Source organism: Sturnira hondurensis, unplaced genomic scaffold (genome assembly GCF_014824575.4).
Source record: "Sturnira hondurensis isolate 20B ecotype Veracruz unplaced genomic scaffold, ASM1482457v3 Scaffold0023357, whole genome shotgun sequence".
Classification (NCBI taxonomy): domain Eukaryota; kingdom Metazoa; phylum Chordata; class Mammalia; order Chiroptera; family Phyllostomidae; genus Sturnira; species Sturnira hondurensis.
In genome coordinates this window covers 237877-254333 of record NW_028095988.1, presented here as the reverse complement: position 1 = coordinate 254333, position 16457 = coordinate 237877, and the positions used below count along the sequence as shown (strand labels likewise).

The window sequence follows — 16457 nt, the reverse complement described above, 5'->3', positions numbered from 1 at the left end:
TCCTCTTCTCATTCTGGCACCCCTATAATTCAGATTGGAACATTTAAAGATGTCCTGGAGGATCCTAAGCCTCTCCTCATTTTTTAAAATTCTTATTTCTTCCTTCTTTTCTGTTTGGTTGTTGCTTTCTTCCTTCTGTTCCACTCCATTGACTTGAGTCCCAGTTTCCTTTCCATCACTATTGGTTCCCTGTGCATTTCCCTTCATTTCAATCAGTTTAGCCTTCATATGTTCCTCTAATTTGTGGCTAAAACCAACCAGTTCTGTGAGCATCCTGATCACCAGTGCTTTGAACTGTGCATCTGATAGGTTGGCTCTCTCTTTTTTGTTTAGTTGTATTTGTTCTGGAGCTTTGATCTGTCACTCCATTTGGGCCTTTTTTATTTTTTGTATTGTTGTGCCTGTTACTTAGTAAGAGGCAGAGCCTTAGGTGTTCACAAGGGTGGGACAACCCAGTCACTGGGTTGTGACACTGTATGTAGAGCAGTGATGCAGACACCAGCCCACAGTGTCCAAGTCATTATGGATGAAATGAGACATTCACACGCAGTACCGAGTCTGGTGGAGGAAAAGGGACTGCATGGCTTTTTCTCTCAAGGGGAGCAAAAGCTGTGGCCCTTGTTGTGACCAGCCTTTATTGGGTTTCTCAGCACATTACATGATGGTCCTCATTTACTATATGCACAGGTTGCTTTAGGTGGTTACCTTTTACAGAAAACAAAGGAGCCGATGCCACTAATCATATCACAGAAGAGGGATATTTGCAAATGCAAAGGGAAAAGTGGTTGAACCGGTTACACTCATCCTTGGAAGATTCAGCATGAATTTTAGGAAGTTACTTTGCAGTAAATGTTTGCCACTAGGGGCTGGGCCCATGCCACACAGAATGGCCTCCTACAGGGCAGGGGTCAGAGAGGGAACAACGGCGCTTGCTCTGCTCTCTGCTGGATGGATTTCAGTCACTTTCCCCACTTCCCCCAAGCAAACTTGGCCCTCTGGTGCTGATTTCCATGTGGGTAGGCTTGTGTAGGACCCTGTGGGTCTCTCCAACAAACTCTCCTGTGAGGCTGGGAGACTCTTCCAGCACCTCAACCCCCACAGGTGTTTTCAATCAGTGTTTTGAGGCTTTATTTCCCCCCATCAGAGGCCTAGGTTGCTCGGTCTATCTCATTTCCCAGTTTCTCCTAGCTTATCTGCACATGTGAATGTTTTACCACCCGGTCAGCCAGCCACCTTGCATGCCTTGCTGGGTCTGCCAGCAGTCACCTGTGTGCCCAGGATCCACAAGCCACTACTTTTTTTGCTGCGACCCCTCTCCACCAGACCACTGGATTGTGCCCCTCCTACGGGTCTGGATGAATGTGTGTGTTTTAACTCCTTGGTTGTCCGACTTCTGTACAGCTCAATTTTCTGTCAGTTCTGGTTGTTTTTTGTTTCTAAATTTTTGTTGTCCTTATTTTAGTTGTGCGAGGAGGCACAGTGTGTCTACCTACACCTCCATCTTGGCTGGAAGTCTAATACACAGTCTTTATTCAGAAGCTAGTAGACTATATTAAATCAAGCTAGACTGAGAACTAATTTGAGATGTAGGTCTGATACTCAAGTCATATAGAGGTAAAGAAAAAGTATTTGCAATTATTTCCAGAAATTCCATTTTTTATAAACTTCATGTAACAAATTTAGATACATTCCAACATTTTTAAATTAAAAAGTAAAGAAAATTCTAAATAATATTTAATAGACTACTTTTTCTTTCCTTTCCCTTTTATAGTTACCGGCCTGTAACTTGGAAAATATTTAACACTTCTGTTACAAGGTTTCATTTTTGCTTCCTATTTGTGAAAGAGTTTTACATAATGTTTGTATGTTCTATTCCTACAAGTCTGCTTTTTACAAGTATTTTCATCAAAATGTTCTTTAAAAGTACATGAAAATGAAATGAATTTGCTAATTAATTAATATTAATTATATTTCCTAACAATGCAAATGGACTAGGAAGGTTTTTAAAAATAGCTTCTAAAATATTTTTAATAACTGAAATATCTTGTTTAATCAAAATATAGATTAATTGAAATTTCCATATCAAGTTTTAAAATAATGCTAGATTTTGGGCCTCAATTTTGCCATGAACCAGCCGTGTGACCTTGAATGAACAACCATCTCTCAGCACCTCCATTTCTTCACCAACAGTTAGGATGTTGAATCAATAAGTGTCATCCCATTACATATAGACAGCATGTCCTTTGTAAAGCAGTCTCATTTCTAAAGATACTATTTTTTTCACTTTCCAAGTGAAAGGTAACATATCTAGAATTGAGAATTTAACAGTTATTCCCTGCTTGATTTTAGTTACACTTCAGTATCTATGCTAATTAATAGAATTTATGAAACAAATAATAAAAAATGAAAAGGTCCATGCTTAACTCAGAATTCATGTTTTCTACTGTCTTAAATGGCAATGCAAATTTTCTTTAACATTATGCTTTATTTTGAAGCCTGAGATCATTTCTCACTGGAGTGTTCCATGAAAGCTCATTTCATTCTTAACATAATGCTATAGTTTCCATGGATTTACTATATTTTCACTGTGTTAAAGTTTAAGTATGTTTTGAAATCTGAAAGTTAAGAATTCTAACATTACCTCATGAAACTGTGTTGACTAATATCTTTATTATAAAAATTTAATAATCATACTATTTTATACTTTAATTCCCTTCTCTGGCTATGGAAATTTGCCAGGAAAGGCTAGAAAGATAATTTAGTTTTTACAGCTTAGAAAACAGAGTTTTAATTTTTCATTTTAACTTTATAATAGCTAATAACATTATTTCTAACCAGACCATGTTAGTTGGTCCTTCTATATGCATACATTATTTTTAAAGTTGTACATAACTCAGGCTTAAAATCATATACAATCATCATTCTTTCTAGTTCATATTCATTCTAAGGTAAAGAAAAATTATTTCAAATAAAACACACCATGTACCATTTAAACATTTGATAATACCAGATACTAGGGAAATGCTCAAATTTGAATTTTTTGTCTATATAACCTCATCACCAAGAAATCAAGGCAAGTACACTAGGAACCCATTTCAATATATTAAATATTCAAGCATTATTGTCTCCATTTAAACAAAAAGTGTATACTAAACTTACCAAGGAAATTCTAATTATTTTGTTAATGTACATTTTAAAAAAAGAACATCATCTCTACCATGAAGTGAATACATATCTTGTTCAAATAGCAATTAAAATATATAGTCAATGAATAATATAACAGAAAAATCAATGAACTAGAACCCAGTATTACTCTCAATTATTACAACATCGTTCTACTTTTTAAAATTTTACTTACTTATTTATTTATTTTTAGAGAGAAGGGAAGGGAAGGAGGAAGAGAGGGAGAGAAATATCAATGTAAAAAGAAATTGAGAGGTTGCCTCTCGCATGCACCCTCACTGGGGACCAAACCTGACCTTTCATTTTGTGGGATGGTACCCAACTTAGGGCTTTGTTTATTTATTGCAAAAAGACAGGCATTCTTGAATAAAAGACCAATCACTTTTATTCAGGAGGATGATCCTGAGACAACCCTTAAGTATGTTAATACATGGAAAAAGACAATAAAATATTTTATACACTCATTCATTTAGCAGAATTTACTGAATATTTTATAAAAATAATTTCAGCAAAAAAATTCAGGTTTTGGTAGCTATCAAATTTAGAATAGAGGAGCACCAGCTACCACACAGACTTCACATAAGAACAACCCCATTTCCTTAAAACTCCTGGTTAATAAAAATTATTGCAAAGATCAGAATCACCTGGCTTAAAATTCATAAACAAACGCTAAGTAAAAAAGTACACAAACATCATACAGGACAGGAATGCAAGGGGGGTAGTTTACTCGGCTTATTTAACCATTATGAATTCAACACATAATTTGTAATCAGATCTATTTCCTAACATATGAAGAGTGGCTCAAATTCAACATTTACTTATTATAATGGTCCAGTGAGCATAGACCAGTCACTATAAAAATCCTTCTTGCTTCCTGGTTTAAACTTGGCTTAAATTTTAGAATTTAGAATTAGTGTTGTCATTTTCACTTGCTTTTTAGGGGCAGTTCCCTTTCCTAGAAGGGCATCTTGTATTTAGTGAACTGGTTTCAGGAAAATTACTCTGGACTGTACATTTAGAGAATTATGAAGGAAAGAGTTGCCAAATTATAGGAAAAGTCAGAAAACTGAAAATATAGAAAGATTTAGTCTAGTATTTGAAATATATTACCTGTTCCAAGTTTTGAAGGCATTGCTGGCTCGTTTGAACAGATATCCCTCCATTACAATGCCATTCGCAGCATCTACATTATATTCTAACTTAGAATCATCACTGGAGAAATCCTAGACAAAATAATACATAAAAAAATTGTATCACTTGACTAAGTTGCCTAGATAACAAATTTATCCTAGAAAAACGGCTTGAATGGTAGAAAAAACTGCATTAAGACGGTTACATCAACAATATTCAAAAGAAGGAGGTAAACTTAAATATTCAATAATAGAAGAATGTTTCAACATATTAAAGTATTTCAATTCAGTGGACTATTGTGCAGTAATATAAAAACAGATGATTACTGGGATGTACTCTAAAAAAGAATGATTATATAAATTGTATAGGTACTGTGATTAAAAGTACAAAATAATATGAATAGAAATAGACAAAAAGAGTAACTAAATATTATACAAGGTATTATCTTTAAAATGTCTTCATTTTTTCCTAATATTTTATGGTAATATATGTGCTAACAATTAAAAAGAGGAATATGGATATTTTTAAATTGGATTACCACTGCTTTGTAAATATATGACAATTATCGTAGTTTTTAATCTGATAGAAGTAATAACTCCATTATTTGGAAGTAGTGAAATAAAATAGTCATTTTTTCTTAAGACAAAATTTAGCATTGCAAAGGAAAGGCACAGTTTGAAGTGGGCATGCTGAGCTCACTTTTTTCTATTCATAACCTTCTATCATTCTAATCATTTTAATTTTCACTTGAATGCAATTTAAATTCAATTTTATTCCAAGGATTCATGAAATTTTGAAATCAGTAGTCCCATCTTTAAAATATTTCCTGATAAACTTTCAAAGTAGTCTAGTAAAATTGCAAGACTCACATGCTGTCTTCAAATTTAAAATTTTAAAAATCAGTCTCAGAAAATTTCAAAATTACTCTGGAACAATGATCAGTGATTAAAATATGATTTATTAGGGAGTAAAATTCTGTCTTGAGAAAGACCTTTACACAGGCTGAATGATCTGTGAATGAACACGTGCCAAGACCACTGGACAGAGAGGTGCGGCACTGAGGGTGCGGCAGGGTGAGAATCACCTGAGGGCCTTCCAAAGCTAAGAGTCTACAAAGATGCAAAAAGGAAGTAGACTAAAGTCAGAATTAAAAACAAAAACTTTCCGTACATGTTCCAAAATTTAACCATTAAAAAGTCACGATAATCTAAAATGACCAAATGAAACACAATCTGTAAATGAATTGTCACATTTCTTCCTACTTTTTCTTTGGAAAAAAAAAAGAGAAACTTAAATTCTCTCACTTAAAATTTATTTGAAGCTATAATTTATTTAATTATGCAGACAGGATTAAGTCAGCAATATATATAATTGAGTTTGGCAACATTCTAAGTTTCACTTGCAGCATCAGCAGTTTTTTAAATAACTCTCATGCTACTTAAAACATCAAACAACACTTCATTGAAAATGTAGTGCATTTGTAAATGTTCTTCTAATTTTCAACTATATTTCTTGAGATAAATTATGTATTTAATTTAATTACTATTAATATCAAAACAATATTTTATAGTACTTAAAATGTGATAGATTATATGATTTTATAATGAAAGGAATTAATAATGTTGGATGATATATATATTAGAATTTAAATACAATGATGTACTGGCAAATTAGAATGGAATACTCAAAGGCAAAGGATTTAGTGAAAATTGGAAGCCAAGCAGGTAAGCAGAGCAAGGAAGCTAGCTTTCACCTTAAAGACAGCTGATTTATCAGAAGGATGTGAAGCTTTGGTGTGGAGTCTAGGGAACAGAGAGTAAGGCTGGCCCAAAAAAGGGAATGTAATAGAAATTTTTCCTTTTGAAATTGCAAGTAAGACAAGAAGGACCATCATTACCACATCAATTCAAGACTATATTGACAGTCCAAGCCAGCAAGGTAACAAATAAAATGCAAAGGACTGGAAAGGAAGAAAAATGACTATCATTATTTGTAGATGATATGACTTTGTTCAGAGAACATCCAAAGATGTACACAAAGAATCCCGAGACAAATTAGTGTTTAAAAGACTGTAACAAGATTACTGGTTGTAAAATCAATACAGAAAAGTCAATTTTATTCTAATATATGACAAAGGTAAGCTGTGATAAAAATTTAAAGGTAACATTTACAAGTTTCTAGGAATAAATATAACAAAAGATTAGAAAAGAGGGTAGAAGGCTTTGCTTAGTCAGATAAAAGATGTAGTATAAAGTTAAAATAATTAATCTAGCATAGTACTGGCATAATAAAGACAAAAAGACAGTGAAGCAAAATAGAGAGCCTGAAGCCAACCTCACATGTATGAAAATGTGATCTTTAACAGAAGACAAAACACAGAGTAGTAGGAAAGAATAAACTTTTAAATATCTGATTAGCTACCAATGTGATAATGAAAGGAAATCGGATCTCTACCTCACATCACACACCACACACAAATACCCAATCACAGATGGATTCTAGACTGAAACATAAAATTTATAAAAATGTATAAACATTTAGATTAAAGAGCAGATGTATCTTCATGATTTTGGGTGGGGAAGGATTTACTAAACAAGATGCAAAAAGATATACACACACAAAACCATCAAAGGTATATGTGTTTTTTATTAAATAAAAAACACATATACCCCAACAGGGAGTTTATATTCAGAACATATGGAGAACCTGATTAACAGGCAACCTAACAGAAAAATGGGAAAATGGCTAACAGACGTTTCACAAACAGGATATCCAAACGAAACAAGACATAGGAGAAGGTACTCGAGCTATTTCTGACTAATGCATACATTAAAACTATAATCAGATGTCAATATCTACCCACCAAAATAGGCAAAAGATTAAAAACTCTCATAGTACAATGAGTTGGCAAGTAGCAAGGGAAATTCTCACACAGTGCTACCTGCTGGGAATGATATAACATTTTGAAAAATAGTTGTAAATAGACATACTTTCCCTTAATTAGTTGACTGGATCTCCCTTCCCCACCCTTTTTTTTTGTTACCTGTAATGCAGCCTTGTGTCAGCATTTAAAAAAAGGTAAGTATACATAATGAGCACAAATAACATTACTTTCTTTAAAGGAAAACAGTTATTGACTATTACTTAAAATCAAATAAATAAATTTTAGATTTAATAATCTACTAGTTTTGAACTATATATATAAAATAGGGAAAGACATTAAAAGATACATAATATTAACCAAGTAATTCAGTTTAAGCAAACAGTCATGTTTCAACAAATATCATGATCTTGTTTTAAGTAGAAATGATCACAAATTTTGGACAATTTTTCCATGGTAATGTCATTAAAACAAGTTATCCAGTCAAAAGTATTTTAACCTTAAAAAAAAATAAAACATGCAGTAAGTCTTACTACAGCTAGAAGTAACAAATTTAAAGATAATGTGGTATGTTTCTCTTTGAGTATTAATAACTCATCACCAATAAATTTTCCTTATTTTTATTACTCATTTCATTTTCGTTTTTTTCCACTGACATGTTCTATGTCAGATATAGTTTACTAGTATTTCAAATTCTAAATAAACCTAGCAAAAGTTGATTTGATTGCTCAATACCAAGGGAAGAGATTTCTAAAAGTAATGCTGAAAGGCATTTTTTTCCCCTTTAGGGATAAGTACAAACATAGTCCCCTACTACTACAAATTCTGAAATTGAGTTTCCCACATCCAGGAAAATCTCAGAGATCAGTATATCATGCATGTAATCAATAAACTCGCCCTGGGAAAATGACTAATCAAGGCAACTGCCGTGACATGCTAGAAAGCATCTTGTCATATACTCGTATTATTACACTCTGCCTCTAATTCTCTCCTTTTGTTTTCAGATAACTACATAAAAATGTCATTGACTACATAAGATAAAAAAACTGGTTTCACATTTAAAAGTATATTTTTGCCTTGGCTGGGTAGCTCAGCTGACTGAAGCATCATCTTCAGTACACCAAAAGGTTGTGGGTTTGATTCCCCGTCAGGGCACATACCTAGCTAGGTTTTGGGTTTGATCCCCGGTTGGGGAGCATACAGGAGGCAACTGATTGATGTTTCTTTCTCACATGGATGGGTCTCTCTCTCTCTCTCTCTCTCCCCCACCCCTTCCTCTCTCTCCAAAATCAATAAACATATCCTCAGGTGAGAGTAAAATATATACTTCAATATCAGTTCAACCTTAGGCAAATTAACAAGATATGCAAGTGAAATTTCAGCATCACATGAGACGGACAGTGCTACAGTGCTTACAGATGGAAAGTCCGTAATACCAAACACACAGTTATGCTAAGGTGTTCCCCACCTCTACCTACTCTGCCCACAATCCCCATCCCAACCCCCCCCCCCCCCCCCCCCCCCCCCACTGCAACACACACTCTTTTACAGGGGTTGGTAATATCGTAACTGAAACTATAAATAGTGTTTTAAATTCTAACCAAGTGCCACTTTTAAATGAATTAAGTCCCTAACAGATTGCCATTTTTATAAACTGGTTCAAGAGCATGGCTTTCAAATATTTTTGATGTAAATGAATAATAAAACCAAATGCTTAAACATCTGAAAAATATTTTACTTTTCACAAAAAGGAGGAATTCACATACACAATTTAATTATTAAACCAACTCAAAGTATGTGTTCAAACACAATGGTATCTTGCTGAACCCAACAATAAAAAAATTGTGTAAAATGGAAATTAATCTCCTTTAACTTTCCCCCTCAGCTACCTTTTGTTGAATGGTGGAATGTTTTTGTTCCATCTCTCTTTTTTCTTTTGCTGCATCCACAACCAGTTGATCCAACTAGAAAGGGAGAAAATTAGAAAATTATGTAGATGTAAAAAAACGAGTATGCTTATTTTAAAAAAATCAGAGTCGCAAAAAGTCAATTTAGGGAGGGAGATGGGCTTGGAGGGAGTGCGGGGGAGGAGTAGGGAGAAAATACTGACAACTGTAATTCAACAACAATAAAATAATTTTTAAAAAGGCATTTTGGCTATAACTTAAAGTTTGTTTTATTTTGTTTTATGGTAATAAATCCCCTTTAAATGGCTCTAAGTTAACATCTCTAGGGAAAATGTTTCTAAGAACAGTCAAGTTTCAAACAAATATGATAGGAGGCCATGTCAAGGACATGGCAGTGATAACACATTCACTCCTTGAATAAGGAAAATGAATCCATCTTAAGTCGCCTGCTGACTCACTCAGCAATTCTGGTAGTTACAATCAAAGATGGAAAGAAAATACACTGGTGATTCTTTTTCCTGCAACAGCAAAAAGCAGCAACTAAGAGTGATAAGACTTCCTCTGATCATTCAAGATACTTCCTGTTTTCAAGCTGGCTTTCTAATATTATAAGTAAATCTAAAAGGTATAAAAATAATTCACTGGATAAAAGAGAAAGCAAACAAATTATAATAGCAGTCATTTGTAAAACCAGGCTATAAAATTACCAACTTAAAAAAATTAAAAAAAAAATTTTATTGTTGTCCTTTGCTCCCCTCCTCCCAGCCTCAATTCTCCCTTCCCTCCGGCCATCACCCCACCGTTGTCTGTGTCTCTAGGTTATCTATATATGTTCTTTGTCTAATTCCTTCAACTTCTTTCATTCAGAGGCTTCCTCTCCCCTTTCGTTTGACAGCTGTCAGTTTGTTCCATGTATCCATGTCTCTGTTTCTATTTTGTTCAGCAGATTCCGCATATGAATGAGATCGTATGGTATTTGCCTTTCTCTGACTGGCTTATTTCATTTAGTATAAAATCTCCAGGTCCATCTATGCTGTTCCAAAAGGTAAGATTTCCTTCTTTTTCATAGCCACATAGAATTCCACTGTGTGAATGTACTGCAGCCTTTTTGTCCCCTCATCTACTGAGCACTTGGGCTGTCTTCAGATCTTGGCTTTGTAAACAATGCTGCTATGAACATGGAGGTGCGTTTATACTTTCAAATTAGTGTTTTAGAGAAAATCTCCAATTTTTAGGTTTTTTTAAAAGCTTAGAAAACTCAGTAAGTCATAAAATCCCATTTCTCACTTTTCCACCATAAAAGATGATCTTCCATCAAGATAAGTATCTGATTTCCAGTACTATGACAAATTCGCTGGCTTTTTGAACTAGAATAACAAACAAACTGGGTTATACAGTGCTCCACTATATGGTTCTACTCTTCTAGACTGATAAATGTCATTTCACCTTTGAGTCCCCATCACTTCTGATTAACGTGTGGTAAGTGAATAAATAAAAATATAAATATCAATAGGAATATGGAAGATAAAGTATTAAATGTACAAAGTTCTAACTAATATCCTTTAAAAATTGAATTGAAAAAGGACCTTCTTGCAAATCGTTTCATCTTTTATTTACTGTTACAAATGATATGCTTTGTGCTTTTTTCCCCCTACAGAACAATAATGCTGGGCACAGATTCTTAATATCACTGGATAGTTACAAAGAACCAACAGAAAACACACTGAAACAGAACTATCACTATTATAAACGATTTGATTTAGATGGTAACTACGCCACCCCACTTTAGGATCTAATACATATATATCTTAGTGATATGTAACAGTAATTTAACAGCAATGCTGGTACATGCTGCACTAGGAAAATGTTTGAACTCAATAGCTTCTTATACTGAGTAAGTGAAATAATCCTCGGACCACAGTTCTATAGCCTATAATTGAATGGCACATAAATATTCATCCATTCAGATTAAAGTGCAGAACAAGGCAGTCCCCAAGATTCAACCTAATATTTATAAACTTGAAGGCATATACCTTCCATACAGATGTTTTTCTGCCTGTCAAATCCAAATTCCTCTTCTGCATTCCACCCCACTGCTATTGCAGCAGTAAGGGGGGAAATTCCCTTTCCAATCTGTGGAGAAGTATAAGAAAAAATATTTTTCAACTTAGAGGAAAGTTGAGGTATGAGTTGGGGAACGGTGAAGACCAGCAGCTTTGTCTCCTAGATGCCAGGGAACATATTAGGAACAGAGAGTCTGGAGTATAGCAGGAGGTACCCCATGTTTCTATTAGTGTTGGACGTTATGAGTTTAACAGGTTCCTCTAAGTAGACAGGCACCCCGATCATCTACCTGTGTTCTGAATGCCGTCCACTCCTATCACCTCTTTCTGCTTTTCAACTTTTGTCATTCCCTTCTGCTTTTAAATTTGTGTAAATCATACTACTTTAAATAAAACCTTCCAGCTCATATTGCTTTCTAGCTACCACCTTCTCTTTCTTTCCTTCACAATATAGTTTCTTGAAAATTCTTTCCTGTTCTTTACTTGCCAATTTTACTTTCATCTCTACCCATTGTAATTTAGCTTTCTAAATCTAAATTAGGAATTTGAATTCCTGCTGCTAGGACCTTCAACGCTCTTGCCGCTAAACCCAATAGATAGTTCTCAGTCCTAGAGATGATTCTCTCCAGTATTTGTACTGATAACACCCTCTCCTTTTCAAGACACTCTATCTTCTCTCTCATTTTGTTCTCATGGAAGTCTTCTTACCTAGCAATCTCTTAAAAATTGGTCATTCTTAGGACCCTGTCCCAAGCCAAATTCTCTTTTTAGTCTATACTAGTAGACATTGACTTTAACTTATGAAACCAAATTTTTAGGCATGGTGTTTGGGCACTTACATTTCTAAAAAAGTAGCTACATGACTCTGAGGTATCTATTAGCTCTCACTGGTTGCAATTAGCAACTATATGCTATTAACTCCTTTAGTCTATATCTTTCCCTTGAGCTCCAGGTATATCCACTTAGACATTCCTATCCTCAAAAATCAACACATTTAAGCCTGAACTCATTATGTCCCACCACCCTCAAATTGGTTGTATCTTAAATACCCCTCACATCCATCTGAGTCCATCCATACAGCCATGACCCCAGTTCCAGATGCCATTATCTCATAACTGAATTAGGAAAAGAATATCCTATCTGGTCACCTCCAACCAGGCCATATTATCCACTAGGCACTACAGGTATCAGGACTTAGATGTTTTTCAAGAACCTACAAAATTATTTGAGATGTGGGAAGGGGAAGATGACAAAACTGAAATTAATAGATACCTAAAACAAACAATTATTATTATTTTTTTCTACTTGGATAACAATATAAAACAAACAATTATTTTAAGTAGACAACTATAATCCAACTCATTTTTAAAAATAAATTATACTTAAGATGAAGGTACAATCTAATATTTGATAAGATGTGGGGAAAACCTAGGCGTTATATCCTCCCAAGTCTAGGTTAGATATCCTATCTATATACAAGGTAAGGCAAAAGTAGGTTCACAGTTGTTCCTATGGAAAATAGAACAATTAATAAATAATAATACAAGAATAAACTCTCATATACTCACAACTGAAAATTTACTTTTGCCCCACCCTGTATTCCTTTAACACTTTGATCCTCCACTATGTGATAGAGATAGCTACCAATATCTATTTTTCTCTCCTTATGTCTTAACAACAGAACTCCCAAATTCTAGTATGTCATATGATTTAAGTCTATCTTTCCCAGCTTTCCTTGCACCTAGTGTGACAGAGAAGTGTACAACTTCCAGGAAATACCCCCAAAGAAAGGGAATGCATCTTTCCCCTTCCCTTCTTTCTGTTAGAAGGAACTCTAGAATGATGATAAAAGCTTGATCGGCTGCTCTGAACCATGAGGTAGAATCTAAGATATATTAGGTTAGTTTCTCTGCAGACCAAGTGACCACCAACCATATTAGGCCTTTGACTCTACATATGAAAAATAAAATTCTATCTTGTTGAAGCTACTGCTATTTCCAGTTTTCTATCGCATACAAACAAATCTAATCCCAATTTATATACCCAGAGAAGGTACTCAGCACAGAGAATAATAGTCTGGTACCTTGGTTTCTTCTGGTAAATTAAGTTCTGTAGAAGCAGAACACAGTATCTCTGTAATTCATAGCTTATGCCCTGTATACCATCTTTTTCTCATACCCTCCCAATACATACAAGCATGCACCATATTTATTTTTGGTCAGTGAATAAAATTCTCATTTCACTATTACCTTTCTCCCATTTCCCTAAACTCTAGTTTTCATCCTTAATTCCCTCTCCTCGAAAAGGAACCTAAACCATTTGGGAAAAAAATCACCTAAAAATTGATACTATTCAATCCAGAGAGCTCACCAATCAACAAAAAAAGAATGTCCAAGAACAAATCTAATACAGAGTTCTGATTAGATATCTAAAATAATTTGAACATAGTGAAATTTCTATATAATATTCTTAAATTATGTAAACTCACACACATGCATGTTTGTATAAAATGAGAAATTTCACAAAAGTTCTATAATCTTAAGTTTCTAACATTTTATTATTTAAAAAAGTAAAATACAAAATTTTTGAAAACAAAGAGCTATATGAAATGAAAAACCAATTAAGACAATAACTCAATTTTCCAAGTGTAAGAAAAATAAATCAAGTTATGTATATTATAAAACAGACACTTTATTTTTAAGTTCTCCTTTTCAGTACTCTCATATACTATCTATAATACTTCTTTTTTTTTTATTTTTTATTTTATTTTATTAATATATTTTATTGATTATACCATTATAGATGTTCTATTCCCCCCCTTCATTCTCCTCTACCTGCACACTCCCTCCCCCACTATTCTCCCCCCCTTAGTTTATAACCACGTGTCTCAATTTCTTTAGGTTCTATATTTCCCCCACTATTCTTCCCCTCCCCCCTATCTATTTTCTCCCCACCGTCTATGCTATTTTCTGTACCTTCTCTCCCCTTCTCCTCCTCCCACTCCCCTGTTGCTAACCCTCCATGTGTTCTTCAATTCTATGGTTCCACTCCTGATCTAGCTGTCCTCTTGGTTTGCTTTTGTTTTAGCTGTGGTTGTTAATAACTGTGAGTTTGCTGTCCTTTCACTGTTCATATTTTTCATCTTCTTTTTCTTATATAAGTCCCTTTAGCATTTCATATAATAAGGGCTTGGTGATGATGAACTCCTTGAACTTGACCTTATCTGAGAAGCACTTTATCTGTCCTTCCATTCTAAATGAAAGTTTTGCTGGATAAAGCAATCTTGGCTGTAGGTCTTTGGATTTCATGACTTGGAATACTTCTTTCCAGCCCCTTCTTGCCTGTAAGGTCTCGTTTGAGAAATCCACTGACAGTCTGATGGGTACTCCTTTGTAGGTGACTGTCCCCTTATCTCTTGCTGCTTCTAGGATTCTCTCCTTCATTTTTAGTCTTGGCTAATGTAATTATGATGTGCCTTGGTGTGTTCCTTCTTGGATCCAACTTCTCTGGGACTCTCTGAGCTTCCTGGATTTCCTGGAAGTCTATTTCGTTTGCCAGACTGGGGAAGTTCTCCTTTATTATTTGTTCAAATAAGTTTTCCACTCATGGCTGTTTCTTTCCCCCTTCTGGTACCCCTATAATCTGGATGTTGGAACGTTTAAAGATGTCCTGGAGGTTCCTAAGCCTCTCCTCATTGTTTTGAATTCTCATTTCTTCATTCCTTTCTGGTTGGATGTTTCGTTCTTCCTTCTGGTCCATTCCATTGATTTGAGTCCCAGTTTCCTTTCCATCGCTATTGGTTTCCTGGACATCTCCCTTCATTTCAATTAGTTTAGCCTTCATATGTTCCTCTATTTGTGACTGTAATCAACCAATTCTGTGAGCATCCTGATAAATAGTGTCTTGAATTGTGCTTCTGAGAGGCTGGCAATTTTTCGGTCGCTTAGAGTTATTGGCTCTGGGACTTTGAGTTCTTCTTGCACCATCTTTTGGGCTGTTCGTGCCTGTTCCGTAGCAGGATCGGAGCCCTAAAGTGTTCCCTAGAGCAGGGCAACTAAGTCGCTGGGTTGTGACGTTGTATGTGGGGGCGGGGTCAAAGAGGGACAAAGGCTTCCCTCTGCCGCCTGCTGCCGCAACCCCCACTGGCACCGCAGCCACCACCATCACCAGGCCCACGTGCTTCACTCCACTGCACGCGAGCGTGCCACCGCTGTCAGCCCTCCACCACTGGGTTCGACCCCTGGGGCCTGCGTGGTCCGTCTCACTGTGCGCGAATGTGCGACCCTGGCCAGTCTGCCCTGCACCCCGACCAGTTCCGGGCTGCCCATGCACCCAGCACCCAGGTCAGGGGATCTGTCCTGCCTGACCCAGCTCCGCTGCTGGCACCGCCTCTCTTATCGTCCCCGTTGAACGGTTCGTAGCTGTCGGACTTCCGTATAATTCCGTTTTCTGGCCTTTGGGTGTGTCCTAGTTCTCCAAAACTTTTGTTGTATTCAAACTTGGTTATGGGAGAAGGCACAGTGTTTCCACCTACGCCTCCATCTTGGCAGAAGTCTCCTATAATACTTCTAACTTTAATCTCATTTTTGGCTGCATTTACCCAATACACAAATCTGCTGTTGCACCAAACTTCATTAAATAAGCAAATATTAGATTCCCAACATTCTAAATTTGTTTTTTTAATTATATTTTATTGATTAAACTACTACAGATCTCTGATAGTTTTGCTTGTAGAGTAATCTTGGTTTTAAGTTCTTGCCTTCATCACTTTGAATATTTCTTGCCAATCCCTTCTGGCCTGTGAAGTTACTTTTGAGTAGTTGACTGTCTTATGGGGTTCCCATGTAGGTAACTAACTGCTTTTCTCTTGCTGCTTTTAAGATTCTCTGTCTTTAACCTTTGGCATTTTAATTATGAAGTGTCTTAATTACGGGGTGGCCTCTTTGGGTTCACCTTGTTTGGGACTCTGTACTTCCTGAACTTGTATATTTCCTTTATCAAGTCAGGGAAGTATTCTGTTGTCATTTTTTGAAATATGTTTCTAACTTCTTTCTCTCTCTTCTCCTTCTGGCATGCCCATGATGCAAATGTTGGTACACTTGAAGTTGCTTCAGAAGTTCCTTACACCAGCCTCATTGATTTAGGTTCTTTTCTCTTCTTCCTGTTCTGATTGGGTGTCTTTTTTTCATCCTTACATTCCAAGTCACTGATTTGATTCTCAGCTTCATTCCCTCTACTGTTGATTCCCTGTAAATTGTTCTTTATTTTAATTAGTATATTCTTCATTTCTGA

General features: G+C 35.5%; 1 protein-coding gene across 6 annotated transcripts in view; it reads right to left on the bottom strand.

Moving 5' to 3' along the window:
• ACAP2 (ArfGAP with coiled-coil, ankyrin repeat and PH domains 2) overlaps nucleotides 1–16457 on the bottom strand; it is a 143186-nt gene that overhangs the window by 43336 nt on the left and 83393 nt on the right. For 4 of the 6 annotated variants that reach the window (XM_037037658.1, XM_037037662.1, XM_037037660.1 and 1 more), the window contains exons 9-11: nucleotides 9085–9159; nucleotides 7358–7369; nucleotides 4294–4406 (exon numbers count right to left, since the gene is read on the bottom strand). In XM_037037658.1, coding sequence (XP_036893553.1) covers nucleotides 4294–4406; nucleotides 7358–7369; nucleotides 9085–9159 — 200 coding nt within the window. The remainder of the gene's footprint in view (nucleotides 1–4293; nucleotides 4407–7357; nucleotides 7370–9084; nucleotides 9160–16457) is intronic. The other 2 variants (XM_037037659.1, XM_037037661.1) reach the window with 1 other exon arrangement.